This window comes from Haemaphysalis longicornis, unplaced genomic scaffold (assembly GCF_048455015.1).
Source record: "Haemaphysalis longicornis isolate Haplotype H1 unplaced genomic scaffold, Haemaphysalis longicornis Haplotype H1 scaffold_2, whole genome shotgun sequence".
NCBI lineage: Eukaryota > Metazoa > Arthropoda > Arachnida > Ixodida > Ixodidae > Haemaphysalis > Haemaphysalis longicornis.
The window spans coordinates 177,777,844-177,797,068 of NW_027526295.1; the positions used below are offsets into that span (position 1 = coordinate 177,777,844).

At 46.6% G+C, this 19,225-nt stretch overlaps 2 protein-coding genes across 3 annotated transcripts in view; one reads left to right on the plus strand and one right to left on the minus strand.

Annotated features, from left to right (window-relative positions):
- LOC144169534 (sodium-coupled monocarboxylate transporter 2-like) overlaps nucleotides 1–19,225 on the plus strand; it is an 81,184-nt gene that overhangs the window by 27,038 nt on the left and 34,921 nt on the right. Inside the window, exons 7-12 of the mRNA XM_077698747.1 lie at nucleotides 981–1,121; nucleotides 1,752–1,881; nucleotides 5,452–5,540; nucleotides 5,649–5,758; nucleotides 8,801–8,868; nucleotides 10,975–11,061. Coding sequence (XP_077554873.1) covers nucleotides 981–1,121; nucleotides 1,752–1,881; nucleotides 5,452–5,540; nucleotides 5,649–5,758; nucleotides 8,801–8,868; nucleotides 10,975–11,061 — 625 coding nt within the window. The remainder of the gene's footprint in view (nucleotides 1–980; nucleotides 1,122–1,751; nucleotides 1,882–5,451; nucleotides 5,541–5,648; nucleotides 5,759–8,800; nucleotides 8,869–10,974; nucleotides 11,062–19,225) is intronic.
- LOC144169535 (uncharacterized) overlaps nucleotides 11,707–19,225 on the minus strand; it is a 32,666-nt gene continuing 25,147 nt past the window's right edge. For both annotated transcript variants that reach the window (XM_077698748.1, XM_077698749.1), the window contains 2 exons: nucleotides 14,629–14,682; nucleotides 11,707–12,195 (listed from right to left, as the gene is read on the minus strand). In XM_077698748.1, coding sequence (XP_077554874.1) covers nucleotides 12,112–12,195; nucleotides 14,629–14,682 — 138 coding nt within the window. In that variant the 3' untranslated portion in view covers nucleotides 11,707–12,111. The remainder of the gene's footprint in view (nucleotides 12,196–14,628; nucleotides 14,683–19,225) is intronic.

The window sequence follows — 19,225 nt, forward strand, 5'->3', positions numbered from 1 at the left end:
GTATATGCTCACATTAAAATGCATAATTCCAAAATCAGCGCTGTAATATCTCATTTTTGCCACAAGCCCACCGACTCTAACGGATGACTTTCGTCTGCTGGCTGTAAAAGCCAGTAGAGCAGATGTATTTCTTAGTAAGTATGTATTCGCTCTCCCCATGCATGTCATTGGTTTTTCTTGCTCAATACATTCGTGGTCCAAGTGTGACTTGTGCATGTTAAATGTGCCTGTATGTCATGGTGCGCGCTCACCGCGGATCCACATTGTCCACGTAGCTGCGCTGCCGACACCCTTTTTATGGCGTTAAGCAACCTTACACCCTTTCTTCAGCCTTTCGCCCTTTTTTAGCCAAAATACCTTTTAAAGATGTGCGCAATGACACGAGATTTTACACCCTTTTCGGCCATAAAGGGTGTAAAAATGTTTAGTGTGTAAGTCATCAAATTTCGGCCGTTAAACTGCATCCGAACTAAGAACGATATAACCATCTTATACCCGGGCAACATAGGGAAAGGGAGAACGTGAAAGAAGAAAAAAAGTGATAAACAACGAAACAAAAATAAAGAGCTAAAACAAAAGATTTTTTTTTAATTAAATAACTCATTGTGGGAAAAACCTAATTTTTTCCACAGTGATGTACAATGACTGACGTCATAGTGTAGGCGAAAAGCAGAAACGCCCGTGTGTACGAGATTTCGGCGCACGATAAAGATCCCCAGGTGGTCAAAATTAATCCGGAGCCCTCCACTACGGCGCGCCTCATCGCCTGCGTTGCGTCGGCGCGTTATACCCCACAATCAGAATCAGACGTCATAGTGTAAACATTTACGAACCGGCATGTGGGTAGTAATAAGCGGTAAAAATATTTCTTGGCAGTCATTATTTGATACAGGCAGAGTTAATGGCCTCTTCTGTTCCACCCCCACCCCCCACCCCCCCCCTGCGTACGTCATGCCTACAATGGTAGTAGCTTCTCGCAGGGCTCGCTTCGACCTGACCAACGACGAGAACGTGTGGGCCTGCGCCGTGGGCTTGTTGGCCGGCCACGCCTACCGCATGGGTATGGACCAGATGGTGGTGCAGCGATACGCTTCGGCCAAGACCCTCAAGGACGCCCAAAGGTAGGCGCGCAGGTGCGGTAGCACACCGCGCTCTCGTTGCTTCGTCAACAAACTGCTGGTGCACGCACCTGCGTTGTGTATTATTCGCGCTATGATTGCAACATTTACCGCTATACTTTAGAATTAATAACGCTAATGTACGCTCTGACCAGTTTTTGTATCAAGAAATTGGTCGATGTAGCGGGCCGCAACCGCCTGTACCTCAATGCGTGTGGCGGCTAACAAATTATGTATTAGCCTCTGAGCCAACAAATACATGTATATATAGATTCACGAACAGATTTACAAATTTAGGCCAGCTTCTGGCTTCTTTCTCTCTTCTGGGCATCCGTAACATCCAGTGTATTAATAGACTAAGCGCTCCCGAATATACTACTTCCATGCAAAACCGGACAAAAATGTGCATTGTAAAAATCGTCCCATTGGGAAAAGGTTGTTTATTCATTCGTCAATATGCCACCAGTCCTGTTGTCCAATAAACCAGTGTGGCAGCAGGCGCGGTGCCCTATGTGTACCGATGATATAGCAATTTTAGGCTTGCAGTGTTTGGAGCATCCTGATCGCGTTCACCCATTCCCAATGTTCGCGGATGCCCGGTCTTCAACATATGCCCGCGCGCACTTCGAACAGGACTGCACTGATGGGCAGCGTCCTTCTGGTGGTGTCCACGTCCCTCCTGGCCGCTGTGGCCATGGCCCTTGTCTACTGGTACAGGGACTGCGACCCTCTTCTCTCCGGGGCCATCAAGAACATCGAGCAGGTGAGCGTGGCGGTGCACGCGATGCACTGTACGCTACCACCATGCGGTGATGATCGAGGTGTTGGACGACTGTACCACAGCATGCACCCACATAGTCGTAGTCTTTGCTAAATGGCAACCTACCAGGGATGACCCGCCGGTCGGTCACCGATAATTTCCAAGTCACGGGTCACTACTTGGGGACTTGCAACCTCGCACATCATCGGTGGGTAATCACTGATGGCATCACTAACACACGCTTGAGTCGCTGTTGGGTCAGTGGTAATTTGGGGTTAACCGATCACGGTGCGTCACTGAGGGTCATCCGTTTTTCTGCAGTGATAAACCACGGATCGATTACTATAAAATCGGCATCGACCAGTCACCCACCACAGATAACCCACCGGTTATTCATTGGCGGTCTGCAACTGGTGAATGACCAGTGCTCCACCAGTGAATTCTCATGTACAGATAAATTTAAAATCTATGACCGTTATAGTAACGTAAATTTCTTTTATTGTGTTATCCTGTTGTTTAATCTGAAGCCACTTTTTCTGGAGTGCTCTTGTTTTAACGGGGAGCATTCTTTGCCGACTACCCCCACAGCCAGGACCGTGCAAGTCCCTGCAATTCACAAAAATGCAGATATTTCGGAAGTTCCACTTGTAATCGTTATAATAGCATAAAAATCGATAATTGATCGAACGAAATTTTGAAAAACTAAAAAATAAGAGAGAAATATAAAAATATTACGGAAAATGGCGAACTGTGTAACGCCCGTATTTCCACAATAATGAGGATTTCGCGGATGTTAGCGCAAATGGAGATAATTGGTTGGACAGAATTTTGAAAAACTAGAAAAATGAAATATGTGGAACCCTGTAAAGCCCTGCATTTCCACCATAATGCGGATTTTGCGAAAGTTACCCCTCTAATCGTTATAGTATCTTAAATGGTTGTAAATTGTCGACCATAATTTTGAAAAACACAAAAAAAAACATAGAACATACGGAAAATGGCCAACCATGTGACGCCCTTCATCTATAAGAAATCCAAATTGGGGCAAGTAACACCTGTATCGCTATAATAGCGTAAACCGAAATAATTGGCCACACAGGATTTACAAAAGCCCCAAACTTTTGCTGTAAAGGACTCAGACTCAAGACAAATTAAGCGGCATAAGAATGCTACGCATTAATCGACAATTATCTCAATTTATGCAGATCTTCTTAAGTGCAGCACATTAGGGGCTCGCCTTGTCGTCGTAACTCGCTCGCTAGACCCAAGTAGAGCCACACAGTGTTCCGTCGTAGCGGCTGTCGTCGCGGTGTAACGCAGAGGCTTCGGAAGCCAAGCGTTTTATATAGCCACAAGCGATCGAAACTCATGAACCTCTGGCGCTTGTCATACATCTCCCTGTTGTTTAGCGCAAAGAAAACTGCAGGTACATTTCAGGCAAAATATACGTAATTAACCAGTAGCGCCCGCGTTCATTTAGTTAGGAACGCTCGGTGGGTTGGTTTTTTCACGATAGTAAGCGAAGAAAAGTGGCAGTGCAATGCCGACACGTGCGGGAGGAAAGCAAACACAAAAAGCACAGAACTTCCGCTGGCACAGTTTCAGGCAGGGGGCGCGTGAGTACAGCGGGGGCGGAAAATTTGAATTGCATTGGGTGGTAGCAGTGAGCGGATAACGGTGCTACAGCCCGTTATGGCGAATCACTGCTCTGCCCTTCCGGTAGCTTTCACGTAGAGTGGAAAGGCTTTAATTTTTTCTTCACCGCGGAACCGTGATACGCAGGTTACATCGTCTTTTACCTCACCCGACGTTGTTGCCTTCGCAGGCCAACAATAATCTGGCTAAACTAGCTAGCACTTGGTCCTTGCCGGTCCGTGGTGGTATGTCTCCTCAGACCAGGAGAACTCCGGCAGAGGCTGCCGTCTTCGCCCGGTTCCCCAAATCCTTCTGACTCTCCAGATCCTTGTCGACGAGCAGCAACCTCCCACTTTATAGCGGTGTCATGTTGACCGGTTGTATGACCGCCTGACCGCTGTTCTGAGGTATAGGCAATATCTTGTGGTGCGGAAGTCAGCGTTGTTAAGAGGGCTTGGTTGCTGACAGATAAATCTCAGAGTTCTTCAATACGTACCAGTTGCGAAACTCCGCTTCAGAATCCGGGCGGCACAGCCCCCCCTGCTCCGTTGAAGTGGAGGGGCAAGCGTATGGCGCGCCCCTGGGGTACAGAAACTGAACTTCGCTAAACTATTATTTTTCACATTTTTTGTAAAATAAAGCTTGCATTATAAAAAAAGACATTAATTAGGTGAAAGTTACTTGTCTTTTTGTGACTTCTCTTTTCATGACTTGCGGCAGCAGCCGCAAGCACTTGAGTACTATTTCAACTTTCTGCCGACAGACGACAGGCTAGTCAACTTGCCCCGTGCTTTCCCCGGCGCAGTGCGTGCGTGCGTGCGTGTGCGTGTGCGTGTGCCTGCGTGTGTGTGTGCGCGTGTGTGTGTGCGTGCGTGTGTGTGTGCGCGCGTGCGTGCGTGTGCGCGCGTGTGCGTGCGTGTGCGTACGTGTGTGTGTGTGTGTGTGTGCGTACGTGTGTGTGTGTGTGTGTGTGTGTGCGTGTGCGTGCGTGTGCGTACGTGTGTGTGTGTGTGTGTGTGTGTGTGTGTGTGTGTGTGTGTGTGTGTGTGTGTGTGTGTGTGTGTGTGTGTGTGTGTGTGTGTGTGTGTGTGTGTGTGTGTGTGTGTGTGTGTGTGTGTGTGTGGCACTCAGGGTCATGTGTGATAAGTGCCGCAAATAGGTTTATAAATAAAAATAGCGTGCACTCACATAGGAAAAGGTATTCGTGCTCATACACACGGACTACATGGGTTTGATATGCTCTTTGTCAGATCAGTTGATCCAAGATTACACACGCGTGTTTTGGCGTCTAAAAGCGCTTACCGCACGCGTTTTAGAGATTTTGCCGGTGCCGTGACTGACGCAAAATGTGGGCAGGTACATAAAACATGCTGAGTTTTGCAAATATAAAAAAACAATGCGCAGCGAACACTAAACGGATATCGAGGTTAATTTGCCCGATTTCATGCAATAATTTTCTCGCATAGGCACTGTTCAGAGACAAGCGATTTACGATGCGCCCGTAATGGCCTTATTGGGACGGAATGTGCCCTTTATGGTAACAATACACAAGCGTATTACTGAAAAGGCACGCCATTTCCAAGATATAGAGACAGTGTACACAACGTGCGGTGATGTGAAAGCTCCTGCTTCCAGCGATTTTCCGCTAATACGTCCTTTCGTGAACTTCGGCGACACATATCGAAAATTGCATTGCACGTTTCGAAGCTTTGGCAATGACACAATGATTCCACATCTTTAATTGAAACACCTGAAACCAATAAAAAATGAAAATTGAAGAAATTTTCTTAATTATTAAATTCCCGAAAACAACCGTGCCAGTGTACTTCGTATCACACTGGAAGAGTAACTTAGAGGTAAAAACTGACTTAAGTTACATCCCGGAGTTTATCTCCGAAAAGGAAACACTAAACCATAATTATCCAAACTTCGTTTCAGGTCATTCCGCACTACATCAACGAGAGGCTCTCTGCCGTTCCAGGATTTACTGGCCTCTTCCTCGCCGGGGTTGTGAGCGCCACGCTCAGGTATTTATGCACGAAGTACTTAATCCACAGGAATTGAGCACTCGCCGGTCGAGATCCGCAGCAGCGGACCTGTACCGTGTCTGTGCACATTGGCGGTCGTTTCTGCAGCACAGTGTCGTCGGCCATCAACTCGCTGGCGGCGTCCGTCTACGTGGACATCCTGTCGCCTTTCCTTGTCATCAACGACAGATTCTCAAGCGCCACAATCAAGTCATTAGGTGAGCACTGCAGCAGTGTGCAATATGAATAGCTGAAATCGTTAAAACGATTACGGCCTTCATCATCGCCCTCGTCACTTGATTCGCTACAAGTGATGGGGAGTAAAGAATAGGAGGTTGACGGAGGAAAACATATCATGGTATTCGTCAGATGTGCCACCCATTTTCCCTTCCCCGCATTTAATCTTCGGGATCATAGGACGGGAAAGGAGGGGGAGGTTAGAAATGGCAGTGGGCGGAACCACTCACTTTGCCTATCATCAAATAACGACTACTGAACACTCGTTTTCTAGCGCAGTCAATGCCGTATGCTTGCGTATAGTTTCGACGTCTGCTTTCACCACACTACAGGGTACTAGACGAGAGAGGTGTGTCGTTCGGGGCCGATTAGGTGGAGGGATAGGGGCATCTTTTTTGCGATGAAAATTTCTGCTGAGGGGCTCCTGTTGTAAGCAGCGCCCCTGGCGGCCGCTGCTTACCAGTTGACATTAGAAGTTTTGTTCATTCAATTAATCCGTATTGATTGCCTTAACTATTCTTATTTCTTCATTCGTGACATAAAGTTTTAAACAGCCCTTCAAATAGCTGTTGAATTTTATTAAAGTCTTTTAGGTGGTGCTGCTGGCAACAGGAGTTCTCTGGGTAGCGCCTGTGCTCCATACATTTTTTTTTTTTCATCGCAAAAGGGACCCGCGCTCTCCATTGGTTTGTCCGCCAAACGACACATTTCTACCTTCTGGTAAACTGTAACCACACCACCCGCCATTCTGAAAGGCCCCCCAGAACAAAAAAGGAGAAAACTGTCACAAAGTAGATTACGCCCACGCAAGCCCGAATTTTTTTTTATCGAATTGTTTTTTGTGTGACTCTTTCTTGTCATGCATCCTGCTCTTCCTTTGAATGCGTAGCATTCTTTACTGAGTACCCCTACAGCCAGAACTGTGTAACGCCCTGCATTTCCACACAAATGCAGATATCGTGTAAGTTCCACCTGTAATCGCTATAATAGAGTAAGTGGAGATAACTGGTCGCACGAAATTTTGAAAAACCAAAGAATAAGAAAAATATAAAATTATTACGGAAAGTGGCGAACCGCGTAACGCCCTTCATTTCCACAATAAGGCGGATTTCGCGAAAGTTCTAAATGTAATTGTTATAATAACGTCAATTGAGATAAATGGTTGGACGAAATTTTGAAAAACTAAAAAATGCGAACAATGTTAGGCAGTTACGGAAAATGGCAAACCTTATAACGCCCTGCATTTCTACAATAATGCAGATTTCGCAAATGTTACACTTCGAATCGCTATAATAGTATAGATGGAGATAATTGGTCGGACAGGATATAGAAAAACCAAAAAATTTGACTGTAAAAACTCACACTCAAGACAAGCGGCATAAGAATGCTACGCATTAGCAGATAATTCTCTGAATTTCTGCAGAATTTGTTTAGCTCAAATTTAAACAGTGCTATCGCAAATCCCCGATCTCCCCGAAGAACGCTAAACAAGCTACGAATTAATGAGCGCTTTCCAACAGAAATAACTTGCAATTTGTCTCAAGGCAGCCGATTAGCGCAGGGTAAAAAGAAATTGATAGTTTTCTGCTGGAGGTAATGACCCGGAACCACAAGACGGACAGGAAATCCAGACACTGCCACCCGCTTTCCGGTGCTTCCTGGCGCTGGGTCGACGCCGACGTCTGCCTTGTATCACCGAGTTCCATACTAATATATATCAACTAGATGTACTGATGGACGAGTTGGTAATTCATTTTAAAAATAGCTACAGCGCGAATATAAACAAGGATACAGAAAGACGACGGGGCGAGCGCTATTATATTATTATATTATTATTATAATATTTATTAGTTTATATATTAGTTGAAACTCTATGGCGAGCGTAGCCATCGGCGTTGCTCGCGCATCACCTCGTGACTCCATGCATTTTGGCGACGGGCGCTTACGCGCGTCAACGCGGGGCGACGTCGACGCGTCAAAACGCGGAAAATACGCTGCATGTGGTTGCGGCTTAAAGCCGCAACCACATGCAGCGTGTTTTCCGCCTCATAATTCATGCCTGTTTCCTCGCACACGAGCGTGTTACTTTAGCAGTCATTTTCCCTTCCACGGCTCTTTCACCTTCTCCAAGTATGTTGTAAAAGTCCGCCGTGGGAGACTATATACAATGCAGGGGGGATTAACCCACCAAGTTTTTTTCTTTCCTGAAGAAGTAACAAAGTTGGTGGTCATTGGGCCACTGGAACAAACATCATTCCGCGCGAATTCTTTGTCTGGCTTTTTTTTTTTTTTGTAACTGACATCATCCGTGAGGATCACACATCTTTTTTCACTACATCTGTCATGCCAGATACCTAACATAAAGCGCAGCTTCACGGTTCAAGTGTGGCACCTATTAACATTTTATTGCAAGTTCATTCACTCCACCGCAGTATTTTAAAGCCTACGAGTGCGTAACAGTTTATAGCTGCCAGCAACGACTGAATTCTGAGAATTCTGAATATTCATCAAATGCTGCGCAATGCCTTCTAGCACATTCGCTGCACATGATGCTTGCAAGACGAAACTTGCTGCATGCAAACATCACGTTCAAAGGGGCTTTTTTCCGCGCTACTGAGAGGAATTCTCAACAGCTATTTCACAGGTCAATGACACCAACAAATGTTAGGTTCCTCAACTTGAATTCCTCGTTCCTCCCGGCAATTATGTGCCCGGGCAACTTCAGTAATCGATAGTTCTGGAAATGTAATTTGTTTTAAACCTGTGTGGTAAAGTCACTTTAGCAAAGACACAGGACAGCTAATTTGAAAGCTGCCGTTGTAAAGCCGTTTCGTGATTTGAACGTGATATTCAAGTGCCCCTCGTTCTTGCGCGCTGGGACGCTTCTGGCTTGCTTGCGGCCTCTGCGTCTTATATTGCTGAGAACTTGTTCATCCCAAGTATGACGGGTTCGATACGCTATAGTAAGAGATGCGTCTTATGCCGCGTGTATTTAATTACTTCAACCTGTCTGACAACTACAGCATTCCTGTTTGGCGCCATGATGACTGGGCTTGCGGTAGCGGTTCCCTACATCGGCTCGGCTGTTCGTGTAAGTGGATACGTTTTTGATAAACAATTAAGTTTCCGCTGCGCCATGCAAATGTTGATCGCACCCGGTCAAAAATAGGAGCGGAAGATTTCTTCCGTATTACGCAATGCTACGCACTCACACTGCAAGCTTTCTCTTCTTTTTGCAAAATCTGGCATTGCATTCAATTTTACTTCAGACGCTACGAAAGTTCCGGCAGGGCCGGTGTTCAAAACGCGGTTAGTCAATCCAAATGGTTGAGTGTGCTGGGTTTCATATGAAATCCCAAAGCACCCTTTTCCTTGTATTTGGAGACAGAAGTGACAAGTTATTTTTATTCTGCGCACGCTTGCTTTAAAAATGTTTCGATTTGCCATTCTTTCTATGCTGTATTTTCTGGAGCTACTATCTGTAAAAATTTCTGAACACTGCCCAGATATCAGGGTGTAAATGATGAACAAAAGCAAAGCCACTTTGATTAGTTTGCTGTCACTAATTAAGCAAATAACGAAGGAGGTGTGAAAAGCTGATATTTCTAATGTCGCTTCCCGATTTAAAATGCCCCAAAATTGCTCACTTTTTAAGACGCCATATTTTTTTGACACTATTTTAATACAGAAACAAGACGGGAAATGTGCGTGCTTCAAATATTCTAGCTACTACAGCGCAAAAACATATTCTAATCACCGGCCTTCACAAATAAACGTAAACCCCTTAACCGATCGTAATCGAACAGTTCAGTTGTGGTTCGCAGCGTGGAATGATGTGGAATTGTGATTCGCAGCAGGATAATGTTAAAGCGGATATTTGAGCTAGTTCATCTCGCCACAGGGTAAAAAAGAAGCGGACCACAAAGAGTAAAGAAAACATGCAGTTACGTGGGTGAAGGCGTAAGACTACGACCCCCGTCTTGTCGAGGTAGCGTGGTTGGCAAGTGGCTTGCGGGAGAGTTGGCTCCGTTCCGACGACAGAGAGCCAAAAAGCCAGACCTTACTTGTTTAATACATGGCGAGTAGGAAAAAGCGATGGTACATGTCGCAGCCCACTGGCGTGTTTAATACATGACAACTAGAACGGGCAGAGAAACGTTATCCGCGGAGCCCAAAGACGCCCTCACTGGCTTGTGAAAAGAGCGCCTATTTACAGTCTCCTACGCAACCGTCAACAGGCGTTCAGTGTGCTGAGCACAGCAAATTACAAATACACAAAACACCCCCCACTTGTATTGTGATGGTTTCCTCAGAAGCCGGTGAACGCTGTGCCGGGAAAAGCGAAGTCCACCGGGTGGCCGCCGCTTGCAGAAGGCAACTCAAACACGCCTTTGCTGGAGCCAGTTTGTACCGATTCTCGCAACGGCTGCAACCACGACTCACAGGCCTCGAGGGGCCACACAGTAGCCTGGCCCCGGCTTGTCCTAACATGAAAGTTTCTGATGAGCTAGCTTCACCGCCGCACATGAAACTTTCCCGCAATGCACAAAACTTAGCTGTGTAACTCGGGCGCACAGTGCAAAGGCGAAGGACCTGGCGCTGTCGAAAAACTCCAATAATGCCGCCTCTTGGCTGTGGTTGTATTGGAAGCTCACACTTAACACGCTGGCTTGTCACGCCGCGCATGCATAACATCCATGGCGTCGTTTCAATCAATCAATTTTATTAGTTTCTGAAATTTATACATGCGGGTTGTACACAAAGAGGGGTCCAAATAAGAGTGTAGCGGGACCTTAATCGTTGCGTTTCCCCCCTCTTTTTACGTTGTGACAACGTGAAAAGGTGATGTTACACAGAAATTACGGATAGATTCATGCGACCGCAAATTTTATTGGCACGAGCAAGTTCTTGGAGGTAAATTAGATATCTATTTATTAGTAGGACGCCTAAATTACCCGTGCAATAGGTCAAAAGGGTGCACATAAAAAATATTTCAAATGATTTGTTTGAAATTCCTTTTAAGCCGCGCTTCAACTATATGCATCTGCAACAAATGCAAAGCACACACAAAGGACTCAATCATAGTCAATACAAAACGTAAAATACAAAGAAACAAACTTTTAAAAGCCTGCACCAGCGTGTTTGTAAATGCAGGGTTAATAACATCTATGCGTCTCTCGCCCCTTCCGAACCGCAGCTGATCATGGTCGTGCACAGCAGCGCGTCAGGTCCGTTCATCGGCCTGTTCGTGTTGGCCTTGGCTTTTCCCTGGGCGAACGGCAAGGTGAGCGCTGCAAGCACTGCTCTTGAATCTTTTACATTCTCCCATTTGGGCATTTTAGAGATCACTCAACGGACCCACTGCTTAGCGTATAGTGCCGGAACACGCTCTGTGCCATCCACCCGCTAGGTGCACGTTCTCGAAGCGGTGGTATGCTGGCGAGAAGGCCTCAAGGTCTTACACATTGCAACACAAAGGCAAGCCCGGATTCCAGCCACGCCCTTGCCATAAGAAACGCATGTCGTGTATGCCCGGGAAGAAAGGGAAAGTGTATACAGCAGTGTTGGCACGCTGTAGATTTGTGAGGAGATTTTGTTTTTTCGAATCATACCTGCCGCTGCCGTGCGCCAACACTGCGAGAGAACGGGGCCGCAACGCCGAACACAAGCGTCAACGTATAGCTGTTTTTCATTGAAAAGTTTAGCTGTCAATTTCTTCGCTTGGCAACACTGGAAACGGCCACGGACATGGCCGATGCGCCACGGACGTGGCGCGGCTTGACCCACTGCGCCCGCAGGCAAAAGAAAAAAACACCGGCGTTCGTCGTCTGCTCCGTTTCAACCCGATACACAATGGTGGTGTCAACAGAGATGTTATTAACTGCCCTCAAATTGGACTCGAGGCATTACTTCGTGTTCGGTTGGGTAGACTTCGGAACGCCCGACACAAATCATGTGCTTAGCACGGACAAGTAGCGATATCCCCCGGAGCCCGACGTAACCAGTAACGGCGCACTCACATGGTTGCCTGCATGCATGCCTCACCAGTGAATACAAGCTATAGGCAGGACCCTGCAGCCCGTAAATTGATGGTGGTTTTGCTAATTTGCTGTTTGCGAACGGTACTTTTGCGGTGGTTTCATAACTCCAATTTTAACATTCGTAGAGCTTTGAGTGGTCAAGCTCGTTAACAAGCCTTTCACAAGAAACCTAAGTGGTGGTGTCTTCTTCGGATTTACGAAAATCCCAGGATGATTCTTTTTTTTTTTCACATATTCGCTCTAAGCACTGACGCGCCAACGTGCTCGGTTGGGGCGAAGGACGGCTCTTCTTTTTATTGCGTGGCTTGATTTGTTGTTGCTGGAAGCACTGCACCCATCTTTTCAACGTAAATGCCGAGCCGCCTGATGACGAAGGCCTGAAAAAAAAAAAAAAGATTTTGCCAGGCAATTACCGCAAGTTCGTGTCAATCGCTGTGAAAAAAATCGCAGAATTTAATGAGACCCTTCGCACCAGCTCAGAAACAACGAACAGCCAGCCGTTTTTTTTTTCTTTTTTTTTTTTGCGCGTTTACTCCGTCACAATAAAATTTGCAGTCCCCAAACCCACAGAGCACCCTCAGCCAGCAGGCCACACACGTCTGCACCTAACGAGAACACAAAGAAGCCTGCGGTGACTTCGACGGTGACTACGAAGCTGGTTCTTTTTAAATAAATGGCTCCAGTGGTGTTTTTGGCAAAACAAAAGTATTGTTTTTCAGCTTTTTTTTTACTTAAACCTCAATTATCTCGAAACAATGTTTTTTATTACATAGGTACCATTATTTCCTATATCTTTCAGGACAACGAGCTGATTTTTTTTCCTCTGTCATCTACATAACTTGTCACACCTACTGTACAATAATTGAAAATATGCACGCAACCGTTTTTTTTTTGTTACACAATTTTTAATACTAAAATAATTCAAAATTCAAATAATAAAAATTTCTTTGCCCTCGTTGGCCTTGCGCCATTAAACATCAAACATCAATACTAAAATAATGCCAAAATGTAGGTACTAACGGCAAAAGATTAAAAAAAATTGATTTTTCAGTGGTTGTTCCTAATTCTGCTACAGTTAGAAGAGCTCAAAATTTGAAAGAACATTACATATGCATTGTGTAGATATCTTAGATGCCGAGAAAAATGTACAGCCTGTAAAAGGCTTGTCTATAACACAGCTTTCGTACTCTCAGCCTTATCCTGCTCCGCCGGTGCGGGATTTGAATAAAACTACTGCGGAATTCTGAAGTCTTAGCCCTTCGCTTTTGCCTCCGACATGTTTGGGACGAGTATGTTTCGGCAGTTTTCGGATGTGGCTGGTTGAAGTTGAAATCGCTGTTATAGACAAGCGTTTTACCGACTGTACCTCGAAATGGCCAAAAATGCATGGGAAGTATATGGCTTACCCTGTGCCCTAAGTACCGGCACCTACTGAGTCACTCCTGCCCGCATTGCGTCCCTGTTGAGCGCAACTTGGTTGTTTTTTAATGTTTATTGCGTTTGTTCTTTTTTTTTTTTTTTTTTTGGGGGGGGGGGGGGTTAACAACCGCCTTTCGTGGCTGGAATGGAGCCGAGTGAGTTATTCAACGCAAACAAAGTTGACGGTATTCTGAAGCTTGGTGGCCCCATTGAAACGTTAAATTACGGCAGGCCGAATAGGGCGTGACTGTCTATAGCCGACCACTTAACGCCACTGAGACTGTGGGTGTCCTGTACCCGAACTTCTTTACCGACTTTTCTGAGGTAAAATGACAGCGTCGGTAGGACGCGGAAGAATGCCGAGGAACAGTTTATAAAGGGAAGTTATTCCAATTAAGCCAATCATTAGACACGACGTCGCGCTAGGAGTTACTTTTATATGCGCCTATTTGGCAAGCAAGCGCGGAGCAATGCTTATCTCCCAGTGCCACCATGATCTCTATACGAAGTAAAAAAGACAAGCGCTCGCAAGTACGACGGGAGTTAATAATCATGGAAGCATTGCTGGGTGATCGACCACAGCTTTTCAGTCTGCAGTCGCTGCCATTTAAGCCCCAAGTGGTTGGGGTACAGCTTAGTTGGTGAACACAACACGTCACATGTGGAGATCGCAGGTTCGATTGCCGCCTTAAGCACCCAGATGTTTGTTTGTTTTTTTACGTTTAATAGCTTACTACTCTATACAACTTGCAAATAAGGCACCCGCATACCTCTTGCGACCAAATGTTACTCGTCTTGAACGCATCGGAATGTATTCTCTCACCAGTGGTCTTTACAAAGCGGTATAGATAGGTCTGACAGCTCTAGCAGGGCTTTCAAGCGACTCGCAGTGCTTAATGGGTCACACGAGACTTTTATTGCGACTTTCGCCTCCCTTTCGCTTATCTACCAATAAACCCACGCGGCCACGAGGCCTATTTCTAAATAAAGTCATCCGTTCATAATTCATTTCGACTGTCTCTGAATTTTCCTTATAAGACTCACAAAAATCCCTGCTATTCGGTTCCCCTAAAAACGTGCATCATCCCGTAATCTCCACGGTATATATGCAGATGGGTGTTACGCTTTATTACCGCGAAGTGACTGACCAGATTGTCTATAGACAAGCCTTACATCTGTTTTCCTTCACCCCTCCCCTGTGTTACGTTTCTTTCAACGTGGCCACCCGTATGAGCAGAATGTCTTTGGCCCCCTGCTAAGGCAGGCTTCATTTATCAAGGTGGGTTATTGGTCCCCTGTCTTGGCCGGAGTCGGTTTTAATGCTCCCTCTGCCTATATACCAACTGTAAGTAGGGGAGCGACACTCTCTTAGTGAATTGATTGATACTTGCGTCGATGATGACGTTGCAGATGAACACCCCGCAGGACACGTACATGACCACGTCCTGCAAACGCATGAAGCCGGTTATTGGAGACGCTCCATGCGCTGTAAGCTTTAGTCATTGCCTTTGCAACTAGAATAGTTGCCACGGGCTTTATATAAGAAGACGAGTATTTCACTAATTAACTTTTTTTCAGGGGAGGCGACATCATGTTTACCTGATGTACTTTGAGAATAAATATCTACGCATTACTTATGGCAACTGAAATCTTCTCCAGCTTTTTTTCTACTCAATTCAAGGAGGTGTTATAAAGGGGCCCTAAACAGGGTTCTAAAGATTGCGATTTTACGTGCGCAATCGCTGGAGTACTACCCAAGTAGCATCCTGTCGCAAAAATGGTTTAAAAGCGTTTAGTATTGGCCGAGTGATCTTTCATTAAAAAAGGGCCAGCAATAAGGCCTGGGGCTTTGCCCCTTTCATCGCGATTCCAAAGAACTGTCGAAGCTGTGACGTCACCGACCAGGCGCAAAACCACCTAGAGAAACCGGGCAAGGTTCGATATGCGCGCAGCGATTGGCTCCGCTCGGCGGTACGTCACACTATTGTTTTTTTTTTTTTTTTTTTTTTTTTAGCAGTCGACGGCCATGCTCCGTCTACTACAGCCGCTACTGCTGAGCAGGGTCGGTGGGCGGTCAGCCCGTATCGAACTGCCGTGCTACTGTGCTCCTCGCGTCGGCCATGCTCGCGTTGGCACGTCAGTTTTAGAATAGCGGAAACGAGAGTTTGGAGGCCATGGATAGGGGGGCTCCAAACACAACATGCTGGTACACGACAATAATTGAACATTTCCACCAACGACTAGCGATCCGCTAGCATTTCTGCATGCGGCGCTGTCTCGGGGCAGAAAAAGGCTTAACATCGCCGCAGTTATTCCGTCACCGCTTTACGAAGCCGCGCCTACGACGATCATCGGCGCAATCTATCACTGCACTGTAAACCCTCTCACACATTCATAAACTGATTTTCGGCAATGGTCCCGCTCTGGCGGGTGGTGACAAGTTTTAGCTGTTGTGGTGTACGCAATATCGTCGTATACACCGCAGGTGGGCTCCTTGTCGACCGTGCAGGCCGCAGTCGCGCGTGTAGCGGCGTTTCCGTCTGCATAGACTCTCCGCGTATTTCAGCGTTATTAACACGTTGTAAACTACGCGCTATATCTAAAACTCAGCTAAGCTCGTGTGCCGGATGACGACGCTCGACATTCGTCCCTGCCATGCCGCCGGTGCAGGAGCGCCGCTCGCTGAAACGGGCTCCCCCGTTTCCCCCAAAGCCGGGAACGCTGATTGGCTACAGCATTTAAAGGGCCAATAGCGGCGCCGTACTGTTCAGTGCTCGGTAGAGGCTGCGTCAGGGCATTCTGCCGCACGTCAGAGCGCGGCAGTAGGGCGACGAGGACTCCCTGTTCTGTGACGAGGATCGGTAGGTAAACAAGCAAGCAAAGAAAGAAAGGATATTCATTGCGTGTATGTGCGGCCCCTGCTTTACGCAGAGGTTTTTAGTATAGCGTTTTAGCTGTGGCGTTAACGTTTTGCGGGCCGCAATCGCAAAGGAATAGCGCCTCGTTAGGCTACGGTTAGCGTGCCCGCTAACGCTACGGGAGCGCTAAAGTGGTGCTTTCCGCTATACTAAAACTCTCTAATATTTGGTATACGTTGTTTAGCGATTGCGCGATTGAAATGGCGCCCTTCTGAAGCCTATTAGGGCCCGCGAAGCCTATTTCTAGAGGCTTTTCAAGTTCGTTCGAGTAAACGCTATAAGAGGTGCCCGTGGGTCGGCTTCGACACAGCGCTCCATGACAACAATTCAAGGCGACCAAGTGTGCAAATTAGGTGAATGACGAGGTATGACATATATGACCTGTCCCAAAAATTGTCTGCACAGGGCTAGCAGGAAGGCGTGCATAACGTTTTGCATCGGGGCATGCCCCTAGGCAGATGGTGGTGCTCCGTTAAATCAAGCACATGACTTCGTTACAGCCTAATGTTGCACAGTTTTTTTCGCGTGCTCAGTACGCTTCGATTTCCGGCAAGCAAACTTACCGGCTCTACCTTGAGTGATTTCTGTAGAAAGGAGAATAATGAGGAGAAAAGCGGGGATTAACTTTGCAGGCTGATTCACGCAACCAGTCCAGTTCGGCAGCTTCCCCCATCTCTTCTACGGGCAAGACTATCTCGCATGCATCCGCCACCCTTTCAGTCACACCCGCTCACCCCTATTATATTTTATGTGCAGATCACTTTAGGGGCTCGCCTTGTCGTCGTAGCTCGCTCGGTGGACCCAAGTAGATCTCCACACTGCGTTCCGTCGTCGCGGCGTAACACATAGGCTTCGAAAGCCAAGCGGTTTATGTAGTCATAAACGTTCGAAACGCGTGAGCCGCTGGCGCTTGTCATACAACTCCCCGTTCTATAGCGCAAAGAAAACTGCAGGTACATTTGAGGCAAAATATACGCAATTAACCGGCAGCGCCCGCGTTCATTTAGTTAGGAACGCTCGTTGGGTAGGTTTTTACGATAGCACGCGAAAAAAGTTAGCGGTGCAACGCTGGCACGTGCGGGAGTTAAAGTAAGCACAAAAAGAACAGAACCCCGCTGGCGAAGTTTCAGGCACGGGGCACGCGATCACTGCGAAGGCGGGAAATTTGAATTGTATTGGGTGGCAGCAGTGAGCGGATAACGCGTCAATAGAGCCCATTATGGCGAATCACTGCTCTGCACTTCCGACAGCTTGCAGATTGAGTGGAACGGCTTTAATTTTTTTCTATTGACACAGTCTTGTTGTTGAGCCACCTCAGCGGCGATTCGAACTAGTTTACTCATATTTATTCACAAAACACGCGCATTCACTTACCTGCGCACTTTACTTTGATGTATACTGACCTCCATCGCCTACGCCATGGCTTCCTTCCCTCCAGAACAGAACACTGACTATATCGCTTGCAAGTGTATTCAATGTTCTTACTGAAAGTTACACGAAGCCAGCGATGAGCTGTACTGATACTCTACTTAGAGCCTGTGCGCGTGCAATGCGCCACGCACAACCACCTCGTCCACAAAACAATCGTTATTTCAACCTTTCCAGTCATTTCTAGGCATGCCACAAAGAAAAGATACTTTAGCACAATTCTTTTTCATTAATCTTTTTTTCCCTTAAGCAAGTTGTTGTAGAATAGGTAAGCGGCAGAAGACCAAAGGCTCACGGGTACACATCGTCTGCTCCCACCTCTTCCGGTTTGAGAGCTCTCCTGGCCTCCCGTACCGTACGCCGGTGGTTTTCACGTGCGTGTTGCATGTTGTTTATTTGTCACAAAGCGCCTACTTTTCAGAGAAGCCCCTGGTTTCATCCATCCTTTTTATTTGTTGAAGACACGATGCTTGAGCATTTTCTTTGAGTGGACACAGACAACACGCGCACACGCACGTGAAAGCCGCCGGCGACCGCGACGCCAGGGGCGGTATTCTCGTGTTTGTCCGTTTTGAAAACGTCCCTTTTGCGTCCGTTTTATTGTGACGTACTTCCAGTTGTGGGTGGGCTTTGGATTTACTTTTGCGCAACAGTTCTTTTTTTACACCTTTTAAAGGACTAAACCTATTTTAAACTATGTTTTATGGGTTTATTGTCCTGCCAGCGAACCAACAAGGCGACGAAAAATCGTCTACTCGTAATCGTCTGCTCCGAGAAGCCGCCGCTCATCTCTGGCCGCTCACAGCTCCGCCGTGCTTGCATGGCGTCACATCCGGGTGTTCGCTTTTAGCCAATCAGGGCTTGCTCAAAACGAACATTTTGGAAACGGACACAAAACGGACAAAACACGAGAACACCGCCCCAGGAGAGCTCTCAAACCTGAAGTGGCGGAAGCAGACGAAGTGCCCCAGAGCCTGTGTGCTTCAACCGCTTGCCTACAGTCAATAAGTATAGTAGCCAGTGTCCACCATTTGTTCCGGTGCACCGCCATAACCTACCTACGTTATGTCCTCCTGTCTTCCCTTAATTTAAAAGCAGATTTTGCAACACAAAAACAAATGTTTTGATACAGTAAAATATAAAAATAATGTTTAATGCTGTACTTCTTCCAATCCGTGGGGAAATTTTTATTGTACGCGTTCCCCAACCCGCGTTGAGATCTGCCGCATATTCAGATATGCGTTATGAGACTGCGCTCAAAAGAGCAGGAATATAATGATTTCCACTGCAATGAGCTTCATCTCAAATGTGCAAAGGATTCATTCTTTGCACAATAACAGGGTACAAAGCCAAAAGGGACCCCGGTAAAGTGCTCCAACATACTCGTTCCTTCGTTTCGGTTCTTATGCCGGTAAGCGGCAGGCGTACTATTTCACAAATTTGTTCACTCGAATTTCAAGCAAACACCTCCAAATTTTGGATTCTACCGTAGTCGTGCCGCAACCGTACGAATAAATGGCCGGTTCGTTATAGCAACCATGGTTGCGACAGGAATTTGGGGTACAAAAGGCGCCTACAAGTTCCCTGCAAAACGCTGCTAGCGATATATGCAACTTTTCACAGACTTTCTCCATGTATTTGC